The following is a 13,118-nucleotide window of genomic DNA, read 5'->3' as shown; positions in this document are numbered from 1 at the left end:
CCAGAAAGCGGGGCGTAATAAAAGAATGTCATTTCCGGTTTATTTCCAGGGAATGATTGAAGTATAATTGACAGTTTCCGTATGTTTTTTCATGAGATTTATCATTTCGAATGACAAAAGGACTGGAGTGGAGTGTTTGATTGATGTGTTTTCACCTTCAAAGTAGATATTAGATGGCTGAACGTTGGCAGAAGGGTGTTAGCCCCCGAAGAAGCGGTTGACTCCACGGACTCGTGATAGCCAGGCTGTTTCCATGAAAAAAAATTCCCCCATCACCAATTGAAAAATTGTTAGCAGGCAGAAAAAGTGGAAGAATAATTCATTAGTACAATGGCATTAGACAGCCCTCGAATTTATTCATGCATGTAAATGAAATTTCCCCATTGACCAATCAAGCCAATCACTGATTTTGGAATTATTTATGGAGACAATTCTCATCCATCACTGGCCTATCGCGATTTCAGTACTCGTAATTTCCGTTGTTATGATGAATTAACAAATGGTAATCATCCCACCAGGTATTATTGATCCAGGCTTTGAATTTCCTTCATCGAAATTCCATTCGTTTGCGTTATTTCCTTATTGAAGTATTAGAGTTTAGTGTTTGTATTGATTAAATTGATGGAGAATAATTTTTCAACCAGTAGTGAAATACATAAATGCATCTACAACACACAAATACCTGATGAATTGAAGTAACTGAAAATTCCCCAGGTGATCCACCATCAGGTGGTGGTGGACTTGTCTTGGGTCGACGATTACGAGCACGAGATTTTTTAGTGGGTTTAGCAGCACTGGGAATTTCCGGTTTAAATTCATGACTCTGATCATCATTACCATAGGCAAATGCCCCCTGGAATGCTGGAGCTGTAACAAAAAATAATTCATCATGTCTTCCATTGTTGGGCTCAATCTATTTATCTTCGTCCATTGTTCAGTATTGATATCATACCGGCGTGGTCAATTTGTAGATTTTCCCCGGAACTGGAGGATTGATCCAAATTAATGTCCGGACGATGATTAACGGCATTACCAAATCGCAGAATTTCCTCACTACTCATTTGTTCTCTGGTACGGTGTCTCACGATTAATCGAAGCTCAGCCCTCGTACCTCCCGCTGAAATCGTGGAAATATATATTTTTTTTGTTATTGAGGAATTGTTATCGATAATTGATGGTTCTTTTTATCATTTCTCATCGCTTTTTGTTGCCAATAGTATTCATTCGATGCATCGCCATCGGGCTTTGATTAGCCATTGATTACCTCTGCATGAATACACTCCTCCATCGGTCACCCCAATATCCACAATTTTCAAAGCTCCCTTCTTACTAATTTTGTATTTCCTCGATTTACGGATCTCCGCTCGGTCCTTGGTCCACGAAATTTGCTGTCTAATAAGAAAAAAAAAGATGGAAAATATTATTTTCACATTTACTTATCGTTTATTTTTCCCTAGAGTACAAGAAGGACCCACTTGTTGAATTTTTTAACAGGACAACGAATCTTGACCATGGGTATCCCTTGAAATACAGTAGCTATTCCTCCAATTTTTAAATCAACTTTTTCCTCCGGTGTTCTCTGGGTAAATGTTGAATTTTGACTGAATATCACTGGTTGCACACTCAATCCGATTTCGTGACATGCTCGGGTGTTACAAGGCTTTTCAGTTGCTAGTTTATTCCCATGGCATTCACGGTCAGGTACTGTTCTCTCGTGTCCCTGTGCCATTACTTGGACACATACAACTTCCCTCCTTTTCACTCCGCCGCCACAACTTTTGGAACACTGTTTAACAATTTAATTATACTGTTAGAAGAAAAAAAATTGAAATTTTAGGGATGGGCTAGTAGTTATTCTTCTAGGAAGTGTTTGATTTAGTAGAGAAAATATCCGGAAATTTCCAATTCCAGAGGTAATAAAAAATCGTTACAAATTACTCCAATTTTCATGTCTCTTAATTTTAACGGAATAGTTCAACTAAAATTGAGAACTAGTTTTTTTTATATTTAACATATCAAACGAACGAATATATTTAGAACGAAAATTTAATTCTTTCTCTTATTTACTCAACCTACAACTGAAATGTGAAACATTCAGACAGATTTATCTTAGCAGAACAGAAGCCGGTAATTTCATTATCACAACCCTGTAACGAAGTTCAATCAACTGTCCTCGTTTTTGTCCTGACTTTCCATCAACGCCTTTTCAGAAAATTAACGTAATTAACTATTGATTGACTTCCACTGGTAGAAGCCAAATAATTTGGTTGATTCTGGCGTTCATGGCGAATATCAACCGGCATAACAAGAGACAAAAACAGACATTTCGGTTACGAAGTAGTAAAATGAAATTATCCAATATTCCATTGTCTTAAGTATCTTATAAATATCTTCGCTATTTGAGAAATGTCAAGATATTATTGTCGAAAAGGAGACTGAGTTTATTGAATCATCCTCATTGACTTGTTCAACTGGTAAGAATGGGGACAGTCCTCGTATTTTTAAATAATTTTCAGGTCCTTTCACATGGAGTGATATATTCAGTAGAAACGGCACAACTATTCATATTCATAGATCAAATTAACTACAATATTAGAGGAACTCTGATAGGATAAAAATATCCAATGAGTGTATCAAAATTTCATTAAAAATTCGTTAACAATCAACCTTTTCCCAATTCCTGGGTTTCCATTCTGGTGGGCAGTCCCACACGTTACAATGCTGCCTGTCTACCGGTGGTGGTGCCTGACACATATGGTTTGGTACGACTATCGTATTCCCAGCACCCCGTGCCACCTCATGTATGCAAGTGACGTAACGCGTTTGTATACCAATACCGCAGGGAACGCTGCACGGTGAGAAGTCACTGTAGTTCCACCTAGAAAATCAAGAACAGAGAACGGGATAACGTACAACACAATCTCTAGGTTGACCCAAATTGATTTGCCGTAGTCCAGAATATATTCAACCAGAAATGAGCCAACATGACGACAAACAAACATGATTCATATGAATGAGGGAAATAAAATATTAATGAGGAGTGATTTGTGGGTGATTTACCTGGGGGTACAGGCGTGATCGTTGCATGTACGAATGCGTGACTCTGGCTTTGTTTCCTTAGTGCAGAGAAGGGGAATCACAGTTTTTCCCGTATCATCGCGTACGCAGTTTATTATCAAATCCTGGACTCCTAGTTGATAGAAAAAAATAATCTATTTTATTAAAATTCGGCACAAAATTATAAACTGAAATTGCCTTGATATCTCTTCTTAGTGATCTATCGATATATTTTTCAATATATAAATTTTTCACCTTCCATTTTTTTTAATTGAAATTTTTTGTAATGTACCTCCCAAACAAGATGCTGTGCAGGCACTGTATCCACCTTCCTTCCATGAATAGGTTGTCTGTCCCGAGTTTCCAGGTGCAACTTTAACAGTGCTCTCATAGTCACTTCCACTCCCTCCTGAGGATCTATAGGAATCCATCAAATTGGATTCTTCGTATCCACTGTCTCCTACAGTATCAATTCTGTAAGAAAGACTATTGTCCAGTGGTGGACAAGCTCGTAGCATACACCTCTCTGTTTCAGGGGGTTTTGGACCAGCACACTGGTTGTCCGGTAGTTTAGCTATTGTTCGACTAAAATCGAGGAAAATTTTGCAGTGGACCTGACGATGACGAATACCCTCGCCACAGGTGGCCGAACATGGCGACCATTCGTCCGCAATAAATCTAGAAATACAAGAACAGTTTAAATGAAATGATATCCGTTTTACCTCACATCTCGTATATTAGTTTCAATCCCTTACGTAGATTCAGAGGGCACTGGTTGATCAATTAATTTCTCTGGCAAAGGCGGGGCTGCATAGGGCTCCTGTGCCATTTCTCCCGAATCTGTAATCCCCAAAAAAACAGTCATTTTCAGATAATTAAAATTTTCCAACCCACAATAAACTTGAAAACTCACATGCAGAACAATCAACACTGTTCTTGCACTCCTGCTCTTCACGTGGACGCTCCCCTGGATCGCAATCGTTGGACAATCTACCGTTTCCATCTCTACACTCAATCCTTCGCGTTCTTACACCACTACCACAGGTCGCTGAACACTGGAATTAACAGTGGTGGTTTATTAGATTCAATCTAATGAATTTGACCCAAGGGAAGTCGTGAAAATTTGATGAGAGAGGTCGTAAATACCTGAGGGGTGCAATTCACAGTAGAGTTATAAAATTGAAGAGGTCATTAAAATTTTTTCATTGATCATTCTATTCTTTCAATATTTTTCTAATATTCGCCTCATGACTTGTTCAATTATATTAGTGATTATGTTGACTATATTACGTAAACAATATGCCAATGAGTTTCAAACAATATTTTCAATCATGAAGTTGTTACTATTTCCTCCTATAAAATATGGGTAGTTAAAATTCATAGGGTTTGAAAATACTTTTAAAAATTATTTCTTCCTCCGGACAATCAATCAATAAAAATCGAAATGCCAGACTGTATTCCGTAATCACAGAAATAGTGGGAGAACTCAGATAAATATTATTCAATATCCTGAACGACCCACCAATTTTTTTTATTCCCTGTTATCCACTACATCTCTACCAAAAAATTTCAAATAACTGCTCTCATTTTGATTCAATGGAAAACATTAAAATTTCATCGATATTTCTCTCTCACAATAGCATTTTCTTTTTCGACTATTCAACCGTTCAGCGATTAGGATTAATCATAGAATTTCTTCTTAGATTTTTTTTTTCTCAACTGTAATCACAGAAATAACGAGAGAACGTAGATAAATATTAATCAATACTCTCGACAAGCCACAATGAAATTCTCCCTTGTATTTGCCGACTTATCCACCAGAAAATGGAAGATGATGCGGTGGAAAAATGGAAAAGCTCTTATTCACTGTTATCCAATACGTCCTCCCGCAACACTACGTGCTTTTACCCCCTATATTTGCTTGCCCCCATACACAATAGACGTAAATCTATCAATTTCTATCTTCCGTTTTTATTCATCCACCATCTTCCATTCTTGAAATCATTATTGAGTGGAACGTGCCCTCTACTTTTTCTCGAGGTACTCCACTGTGAGCCCACCCAAGACTGATGCATACCCGTAAATCAAATCCCTTTTATCATGTTTTTATTTAGCATACATTACTCGTTCACCCTGAAAAAAAAAAAATTACAATTTTTTTTTTGCCACCAAAGTCTCCCCAATTTGTTTTCACTCCTCTCGAAATGTTGACACCTGATGTTTAATGGCTCTACTTTGTTGTCCAAAAGATTGGATACATAAAATGCCAATGGTGTCGTGTATTAAGGAATAAACCCCATGAATAAGGCATGCCACCACTTTGGGCTGGTCGGAGGGTGTAAAACCATTTTTCTGGATATTTTCGTTTTTCTCCTTTCAAGTGTTCCATTCGAAAGTTTTCAGCGCACACATCCTCGGGGTTATTGGGCTTATGCATTTATGGTGACATGATATTTAGTGTGGAATGTAAAAAAATTCTATTCTCATCTATGATATTAGTTTCTCTAGTGCAATTATTCTCTACAAGAACGATTTTCGCAAATTTAGAATTTTAATCTAATGGAAATTATTGGAAAAGTGAATGGACTGCATGCATTCTCAATTATTGATAAAATGCTTCTGGGTCGTTTGTCTATAAAATTAAACAAGTATTTTCTCTATTTTATGATTTAATTACTCTATCGTCTGTTGCCTTGTTTCTCTCAATAAACTGTGTGGCTATTTGTAGAAATAATTATCGCTCTTGACGTCAGTGGTCGCTTGAATTTTCCACTTCGTTTATTTTCTTCTCTAAAATGTTTATTTTCACTTGTGCCATTTTTCATATTTCATTTCTTGAAATATTCTCTGTACTCATCGTCTTTGACGTTAAATCGAGCGTATGATGTTTCTAGTGTCGTTGGGTAAATAAAAATCATTCCAAGATGTCGTATGTATTTATGATTTTCACTATTCTCTTTATTCTTTCGACTGCTTTCACGCAATTCCCTGGCAAAAATAATGTTGTGGAAAAATTTGCAATTCAATTTTTTTTACTCCCAGTTAGGGACGGGGGGGAAATATTGGCAAATAGAGGGGAAATGTAGGGAATTTCATCGGCTGTTGGAGGTTTTTTTTTTTGTATTTTTTATTAAAAAAACAAACTCACCTCACTCCACTGATTGGTCTCCCACATAGGACACGAAATAGTATTGCACATCTCTTGATTACGCGGTTTATGACTGGCGTTGCACCGATGATCTGGCAGCTGATAAAATTCCCACAACAGATTCAGTTGAAGTGCTTTCACAACAGGCGCATAAATTGTTTATTTTTTACCTTAGTTGTTTCATTTCCATTCTCCTCGGTACAAAAAACAGCACGAGTTCGTGATCCACCTCCGCATGTTGTACTGCATCTCGTCCAATCGCCTGTCACCCATCTGAATAATATTGTCAGAGCATTAATATATACAGGGATAAATAATCAATAAAAATTGAACAATTATTCACGTTATCCGCGATGAGGATATACCGAAAATTTTTTTAGGGGAGATAGGGACAAAATATGAAGCGGTGACTGAATTTTTACGTTTATCACCGAATTAAGCACAAAAATATCACATAATTTTTCCCCAGCAGACAAACCTCATAGAACCTCATTTATAATCCCCAATAGGTTTTATAAAAGATCTTCAGAACTAAAAGTAAAGACTTGACAGATTTCCAAAATTTACTAAATTTTATTGACAGCTCCGAACTTGATTAACTGTCACTATTTTATCGAATGTCCCTTGTCCACTAAAACCCTTTGAAAATATTGAAAAATCGTTTCATTTTCCCTGCTCTATTTATTCTGTATTTTATCAGGCCACATAACACTAAAACTGATCCAAAATCCAACGGTCAAGTAATTAGCACAATGTAATGTTCACCCCCTTTCTATCACCCAACAATATACTCATTGATTTATTAACGATTTGTGGTGCGTATGCTATAGCCTTGGTATACTGTTCCACATAACAGTTTGCACTGCAAACTCCGAGAGGCCTCGTCAACGCATAGAAATACCGTATTGCCAACGCAATTTGATAACAATACGTATAACCACCCTCCCCTCTCCACACCCTTCCCTCATAGCCTATCTGTCACTGGCCTCAATTCATTTCAAACTATCTCGCGGATGGTGAGATCGATTTAACCGCAGGCACAAAACAAAACGTCAAAGAAAAAAAAAATACACAAATAGTTGGTGGGCAAGAGAGGGGGGGGGGGCGGTGGGTGGGAAGACAGAGAAAGGGTGAAAGCGCTTTTTCTATCAAGTGCCAAGGAACGATGATCAAAAGACTGCTTTCATCGAGAAAAACACGAAAAGTCGAGTCTGATATCGCGTGTCGTTTGTCTCTATATTTTTGCTTCCCACAAGTTTTATAAATAAAAGGTAGAGGGAGTGGGGGGGGGAGGGGGAAATTGGAGAATGCAAGAAAGAACGGCCGCAGGCCTTTCGCCACCCTAATGGCCGTTCAAGTGGGTGGTGGGCCGTAGGAGGGGTAGAAGAGAGGGATGAAAAGCGGTGTTACCAGTGGAGGGAACTACATACCAACATCTTTCTCATTTTCTTTTACTAAATTCACCTCACTCCAGTAAAATGTATTCGCTCACTTTATTTCAGACTTTTTTTTTTTTCATTCTGGGACAAACCGGCCTGCTGGCAGTTTTCTGCTTTTGTGATTTAGGGAAACTGTTCTAGGTGGTGTTGAATTGTTGGGGGATAGAAGGACAGGGAAGGGGGTAAGGGGCGTTCAACAGAGAGGAAGGTGAAATAATAAAAGTCGTTGGGTTGACAAGCGGTGGTAAATGTTATTCTCATTTTCTGTTGTTTCAGTTTGTGGGAAAATTTAATGAATTAAGTTTTTTGTACTTACTTGGTGGTGCATGGGTGGGTGTTACAAGCCATTGACATTTTCGTTGGTCGTTGGTCGGTATTGCAATTGATCTCGTCAACTATACTGTCGTCTGGTGATGATTTGCAGATTGCCATTGCCATTTTGAAACCTTTAATAGTTTTGGTATATTCGGGGAAATTGAGTTAGATGGGTAAAAAAATTTCGCTGAATTATTTGATAGGCTAATTTGAGGAATTTTTGAAAAATAAATTTACTTAAAATTCGGGCTTTTAGGCATCATTCAAATTGCATTGCCATTCGTATGACTTTTATGAATGGAATTCTCAAACATTGTCAAACGTTGGAATAGCATTCCTACAAATCTTTACCCCGAACCTTTAGAACAAAAAAAAAATTCTCTATTTACGAAGCTCTCTTCCACCTATTCATGTAAAATGCTGTACTCTCAACCTTTGACCTCATCATTGAAAACTGAGTTTGTCCTGGTGGAAGGCAAAACGCTTTATATACACCGCTAATTTAATTGGATCGTCGGAAGAAGCAGTGAAAAAGAAAGGATGAAGAAAAAAATAAAAAGTGGGTGGATAAAAGGGGCGTTATTGACAGGCCGGACTTTGCATTTAACAGATTGCGAGGCATTCGGATGCTCCATTTTAATAATAATAATAAAAGCAAGCCAGAGGGTGGAATGGAGGGGTAAATAGACTAACCGCCTCCGCAGGACTTGGAGCATGCTGATATTGATTCTAAACTCCAGGAGTATCTTGGCTGACAGCTTGAACCATTTCCACCGCATACACCACATGCGTCCTTAGTTTTGCCGCTGTTTACTCTCATGTCACATCCGACTTTCTGCAATATATTGAGACAAAAAGTGTTACTGGAAAATTGAATTACCTTCATAACGTAGGTTGACGTTGATTAAATGGACCATTACATGGGAAACTTAATTAAATTATCAATTATTTTTCATACGCTGATAAATGATCAGTAAAAATTATGAGCATTACATAGGGAGAATATTTATTAAAAGGGAGGTAACTCATTGGTCACACCCTGACTAGGAAATTGAACCGGAAAATTTGTGTGACGGCATCGTAATTTTTCACTGGTGATTCAAATAAAAATTATGTTGAGGAAAAATTGAAAAAAAATATAAATTCTAGGAGTAGTGTTAGGAGTCACTAATTTCCTTTCCCAATGTGGGAGATGCGATAGAAAAATTATGTCATATCCCCCAGGAATTACCGAAAGACATGTAACTTTACACGAATATTTCTGTGTGTTGAATTTATCGTGAAACAATTTTAAAACCCCCAATTCAGCGTCGGGTCATTAAAAAAAATATTAAATATTAATGCAACGTTCGCTGGGATTATTTCGGGATCATTTTCAAAATATTATGAAAATCTCTTCACTTGAAAAAGAGGATTTATACAGCATAAAACATTAATGAAATATTTGCTCGATTTATTTCACGGTAATATTCAAATTTTGGGTGCAAATATTATCTCTCCTCTTTGAATAATTCCACTTTTGATAAATATAGTCGTAAATGATTCCCCAATCCATCGATTTTTCATCTTTCTCGACTAAAATTTTCATGTTAACCCGTCATACGAAGCATAAGACTGATTTGTCATTCAGGCTGCAACTTTGGAGGACTCAGAGGCTTGGTGGGTTGTATTATTCATCCCCTTATCTTACCCCACAACTGGGTTTCGACTTATACTGCAGCTTGTGACCCTGGCCAGAGAGCCCAGTGAAATGTTCTGGGATTCACTGAAATCCCAGGTACATTGCTTAGAACGCTGTAAAGCATTAATTGTCCTCAAAATTTTACCCACCAGTCGGTTATCACTTGTTTCTGGAATTAATTGAAATCCGCAAACTAGTGGGTTTGAATTTGCAGCTGTTGGTTCAGAGGGGAATAAGTCTTTTTAAGGAATTCATTTGTAATTCTAATAAATTATTCCCGGACATGTGCGATGACGAATTATCTCGATGAAGAGGAAAATTGAATAGGAGATTTCGCTTTGAGAATTTATTTCTGTAAAATTGCATTCAGATGATTTTATGTGATAAAACTTACTCCAGATTTGCAGGTTGTTTTGGCAGAAAACCGTTGAAGAGCTGTCAAATTGACAAAGCCTTTGACATTTCTCTCATCAGTTGAAAAAAAATTACAACCATAAAGTACCAAAAACATTGATAAAACTGTTTTTTTATGGAAAAGAGAAATACTTCCATTCATAACTCCAGACTTTTCTTCAGGTTGAAAGTGAAAAAGGTGAAGAACACAGATGTATACAAGAACTGAGGAGAGAAATAACGAAAGAGCTTCGAGACGTGTAGTGGGATGAGAACATTTTTTTTTTTTTTTTTACAAAAAAGTAACACGAGAGAATGAAGGAAGCCTAGTGTATGGAGAGCAAGAGGTATCGCGAGTTATCATCGGTGCGCGTGCACGTGTGAAAGGCGGGAAATGGGATTGGGAGGGTTACTCATGCACTTGGTTGCTTACAGAAGAAAACAAGGGATGGTATGACGAAACAGTAAAGATGAAAGTGAGTGTGAGAGATGTGGATGTGGGTGAGGCAGTTCAAACGAGCCTCTTCACTGTATCTTCTCATCGGGGGTAAGGGATTCACGAGACAAATTCAGCGTTGATTGAACCTGTCATTCTAGAGTGCAAGGGCTTGAAAGGTTTCTATTCATCTGTAGTAATTATTAAGTAAAATCTAAGAGAGATACATGGGTGGATGGAAATTGGGTCGAAATTTTTGGGGTTGAGTACTTTCGTATTCTCTCGCAGACGTGAGAATCTTCTTTTACTCAGCAGTACCGAAGAGCTGAGGAACCCATCCATTAAATAATGCAAAGCTAGTTAGCGTTCACCGACCTCCGCTTGAAATTTAATTGCCCAGACACTCGTCATGAAAAGTGGAAAACGTTGATTACATATTGTTGGAGTTTTACTTGATTTATGATAATTTCTTCAGTGGATTGGCTGACGTGGTCGGAACGGAGTGATTGAAGTGAATAAAACCTGATACTGGAGTGGGAATTTTAATTCAACATTTATTATTATTGAAATTATTTATGAGGATGACGATAGGACAGAATTCACGAGGACATACCTACCTACCAGCCCCCATTCCTGGCACTGCCAATGATTTTTTGTTAGTTTATTTTCGATATCATTGGAAATTTTGATGATATTCTAGTCTCTTGGAAATGTATTTGAATATTTAAAAAATTTCATAATTCATCACTAGGTGATGAAAATATTACACTTACCATGCAGCTCCCTCCAATGCAAACATCGACACTCTCATCCCCACACTTGGTCCCATCCTCAACTCTGTCCGCCAACTGCACCACGAAAGTTTCATCAGACTCCAGTTCACCAGGCTCAATCGATCCCCCGCCAGTTCCATCAATTTTGTTTCTAATTTCCTCGGACTTGTCAAATGCCTCCCTTGGCGATGCCTCCGAGGTAACTTTATCCACCTGTACTCCACGACAGATCAAAGAGCACGGTTTTGACTCATCGTAGTAGGGATACCACTTTAGCAACTGTCCACCGTATGGTACATTGTCAAAATTGGTGCACTGCTCAGCACGATAATCACTCGGTACTTGACACGGCTGTAATTCAGAAATTTTTTTTATATCAATACTGAAAAGACAAATTTAGTCTGTCGAATGATTACGGTTTGAGATAGAATATTTGATCCAGTGAAACAGATTTTCTCCTCAATATTATTAAATGGATATCATTTAATTAATTAATTCTCCCGATATGACAACAGACTTCTTTCAAATATATGATTTATCAGAAGAACTAATTTTTCCTCCCAGTGAAATTCAATTGTGGGGATAAAAGATGAATGTAAAACGCATTGGTAGTTTATGAGAGCTTGAGACGGATGATTCCACCAGCCATTACTCTTCTTTGGTCAGTGGTAATTGTCCTCTCCCCCTTTATCCCCCTAAAACTCCCACTCCTCTATCTGCAGACCACTGTATCCATGGGCAATTCTTTTCATGTGTAGAAATACTGGACACAGCAGGTAGTTGAGAGTAGAAAATCGGGGCACGTTCAGACCTATATCACTGGCACTTTTATAGATTAGTCCTTCCAGCAGAGGTAGACTCGCTTCTCAAAAATAACGCTACCCCCTGTAGTTCTATCTCTACACATTTTTTTTTTCCTGGTTTCTTGTGAATCAAAAATAAGGAAAAAATGTCAAAGGAGTTGAGATTGCGTGGCAGTTTGCCAGGCACGTGGATTTAAAATTTTTACCCGTTGGGCTGAATTTTATTCTCAGAAATATCGGAGATTCTGGAGAGACAAGTACTCAATTGTAAGAGCAATCATTATGCAAGAAGAAAATTTTATTTTCCATGATGGCATATCTATTTTGACTCTCGAGAATATCTAGGTTGGCGATGGATGGGGGAAATTAATTTTTAATGGGAGGATAGCTTTTCTTTGACTGTGAATGGAATATTTTTATTTTTAGAATTCAAACTCGAAGCTTTTATTGCTGGATAAATACATTTAGAATTTATACGGTTTAATTTTTAATTTAACATCGTCAAATTCAGAGGGATTTCAATGGAATATTTATCATTGGATATCTAGTTCTTTGATATTTTTGGTTCACTATTGAAAAAAAAGTTGATGGTTATTTGGATTCTGCCATTCATTTAAATTCTAGGAGTAAAAATACATTCAATTTTTTTAGTGAAATAACTAGAGGGGTTTGAGAAAATACGGTTCGATTGCCCTAATAATAATTGTAACAGTATAAATGTACGCAGAGACTACGGTTTGTACAAGTGAAGTTGGCCCTGCGGGCTCAGGATCATGGCTGAACGCTTTTCAACTCCAAGTTGAAACATCAAGTTATATCAAGAAGTTGAGGTGAATCGTTGAGTTTGTGCAGTACCAGGAGGGAAGGGGAATAAAGCACAAGAGAGTATGCATGGGCTTTTCCTTTGGTTTCTGTATTTACACTTTCTAAGAACAATTGAATTTTCTGGAGCTGTTGAATTATTCGGATGGGTGATGGGGTGAAATATTCAGGAGTTTGTAATAGTCGGGAAAATACGTCTGGGGAATTTTGTGGTAATGAGTCGGGCGATTTATTTCAGTTTCATAGAATTA

The 13,118-nt window shown here is 37.5% G+C and overlaps 2 protein-coding genes across 5 annotated transcripts in view; one reads left to right on the top strand and one right to left on the bottom strand.

The window, feature by feature from the left end:
• LOC135173056 (peptidyl-alpha-hydroxyglycine alpha-amidating lyase 1-like) overlaps positions 1–13,118 on the top strand; it is a 122,137-nt gene that overhangs the window by 23,968 nt on the left and 85,051 nt on the right. The window lies entirely within an intron of this gene.
• The window catches only part of LOC135173041 (protein madd-4), an 85,898-nt gene that overhangs the window by 4,721 nt on the left and 68,059 nt on the right, over positions 1–13,118 (bottom strand). For 3 of the 4 annotated variants that reach the window (XM_064139621.1, XM_064139622.1, XM_064139624.1), the window contains 15 exons: positions 11,243–11,593; positions 8,653–8,794; positions 7,961–8,090; positions 6,376–6,478; positions 6,206–6,304; positions 3,971–4,112; positions 3,813–3,897; positions 3,350–3,735; positions 3,061–3,190; positions 2,668–2,878; positions 1,476–1,786; positions 1,265–1,392; positions 953–1,117; positions 683–867; positions 156–245 (listed from right to left, as the gene is read on the bottom strand). In XM_064139621.1, the coding sequence (XP_063995691.1) occupies positions 156–245; positions 683–867; positions 953–1,117; positions 1,265–1,392; positions 1,476–1,786; positions 2,668–2,878; positions 3,061–3,190; positions 3,350–3,735; positions 3,813–3,897; positions 3,971–4,112; positions 6,206–6,304; positions 6,376–6,478; positions 7,961–8,090; positions 8,653–8,794; positions 11,243–11,593 (2,658 nt within the window). The remainder of the gene's footprint in view (positions 1–155; positions 246–682; positions 868–952; positions 1,118–1,264; positions 1,393–1,475; positions 1,787–2,667; positions 2,879–3,060; positions 3,191–3,349; positions 3,736–3,812; positions 3,898–3,970; positions 4,113–6,205; positions 6,305–6,375; positions 6,479–7,960; positions 8,091–8,652; positions 8,795–11,242; positions 11,594–13,118) is intronic. The other variant, XM_064139623.1, reaches the window with a different exon arrangement.

This window comes from Diachasmimorpha longicaudata, chromosome 2 (genome assembly GCF_034640455.1).
Source record: "Diachasmimorpha longicaudata isolate KC_UGA_2023 chromosome 2, iyDiaLong2, whole genome shotgun sequence".
In the NCBI taxonomy this organism is placed as follows: domain Eukaryota; kingdom Metazoa; phylum Arthropoda; class Insecta; order Hymenoptera; family Braconidae; genus Diachasmimorpha; species Diachasmimorpha longicaudata.
This window is presented reverse-complemented; position numbering and strand designations above follow the sequence as displayed.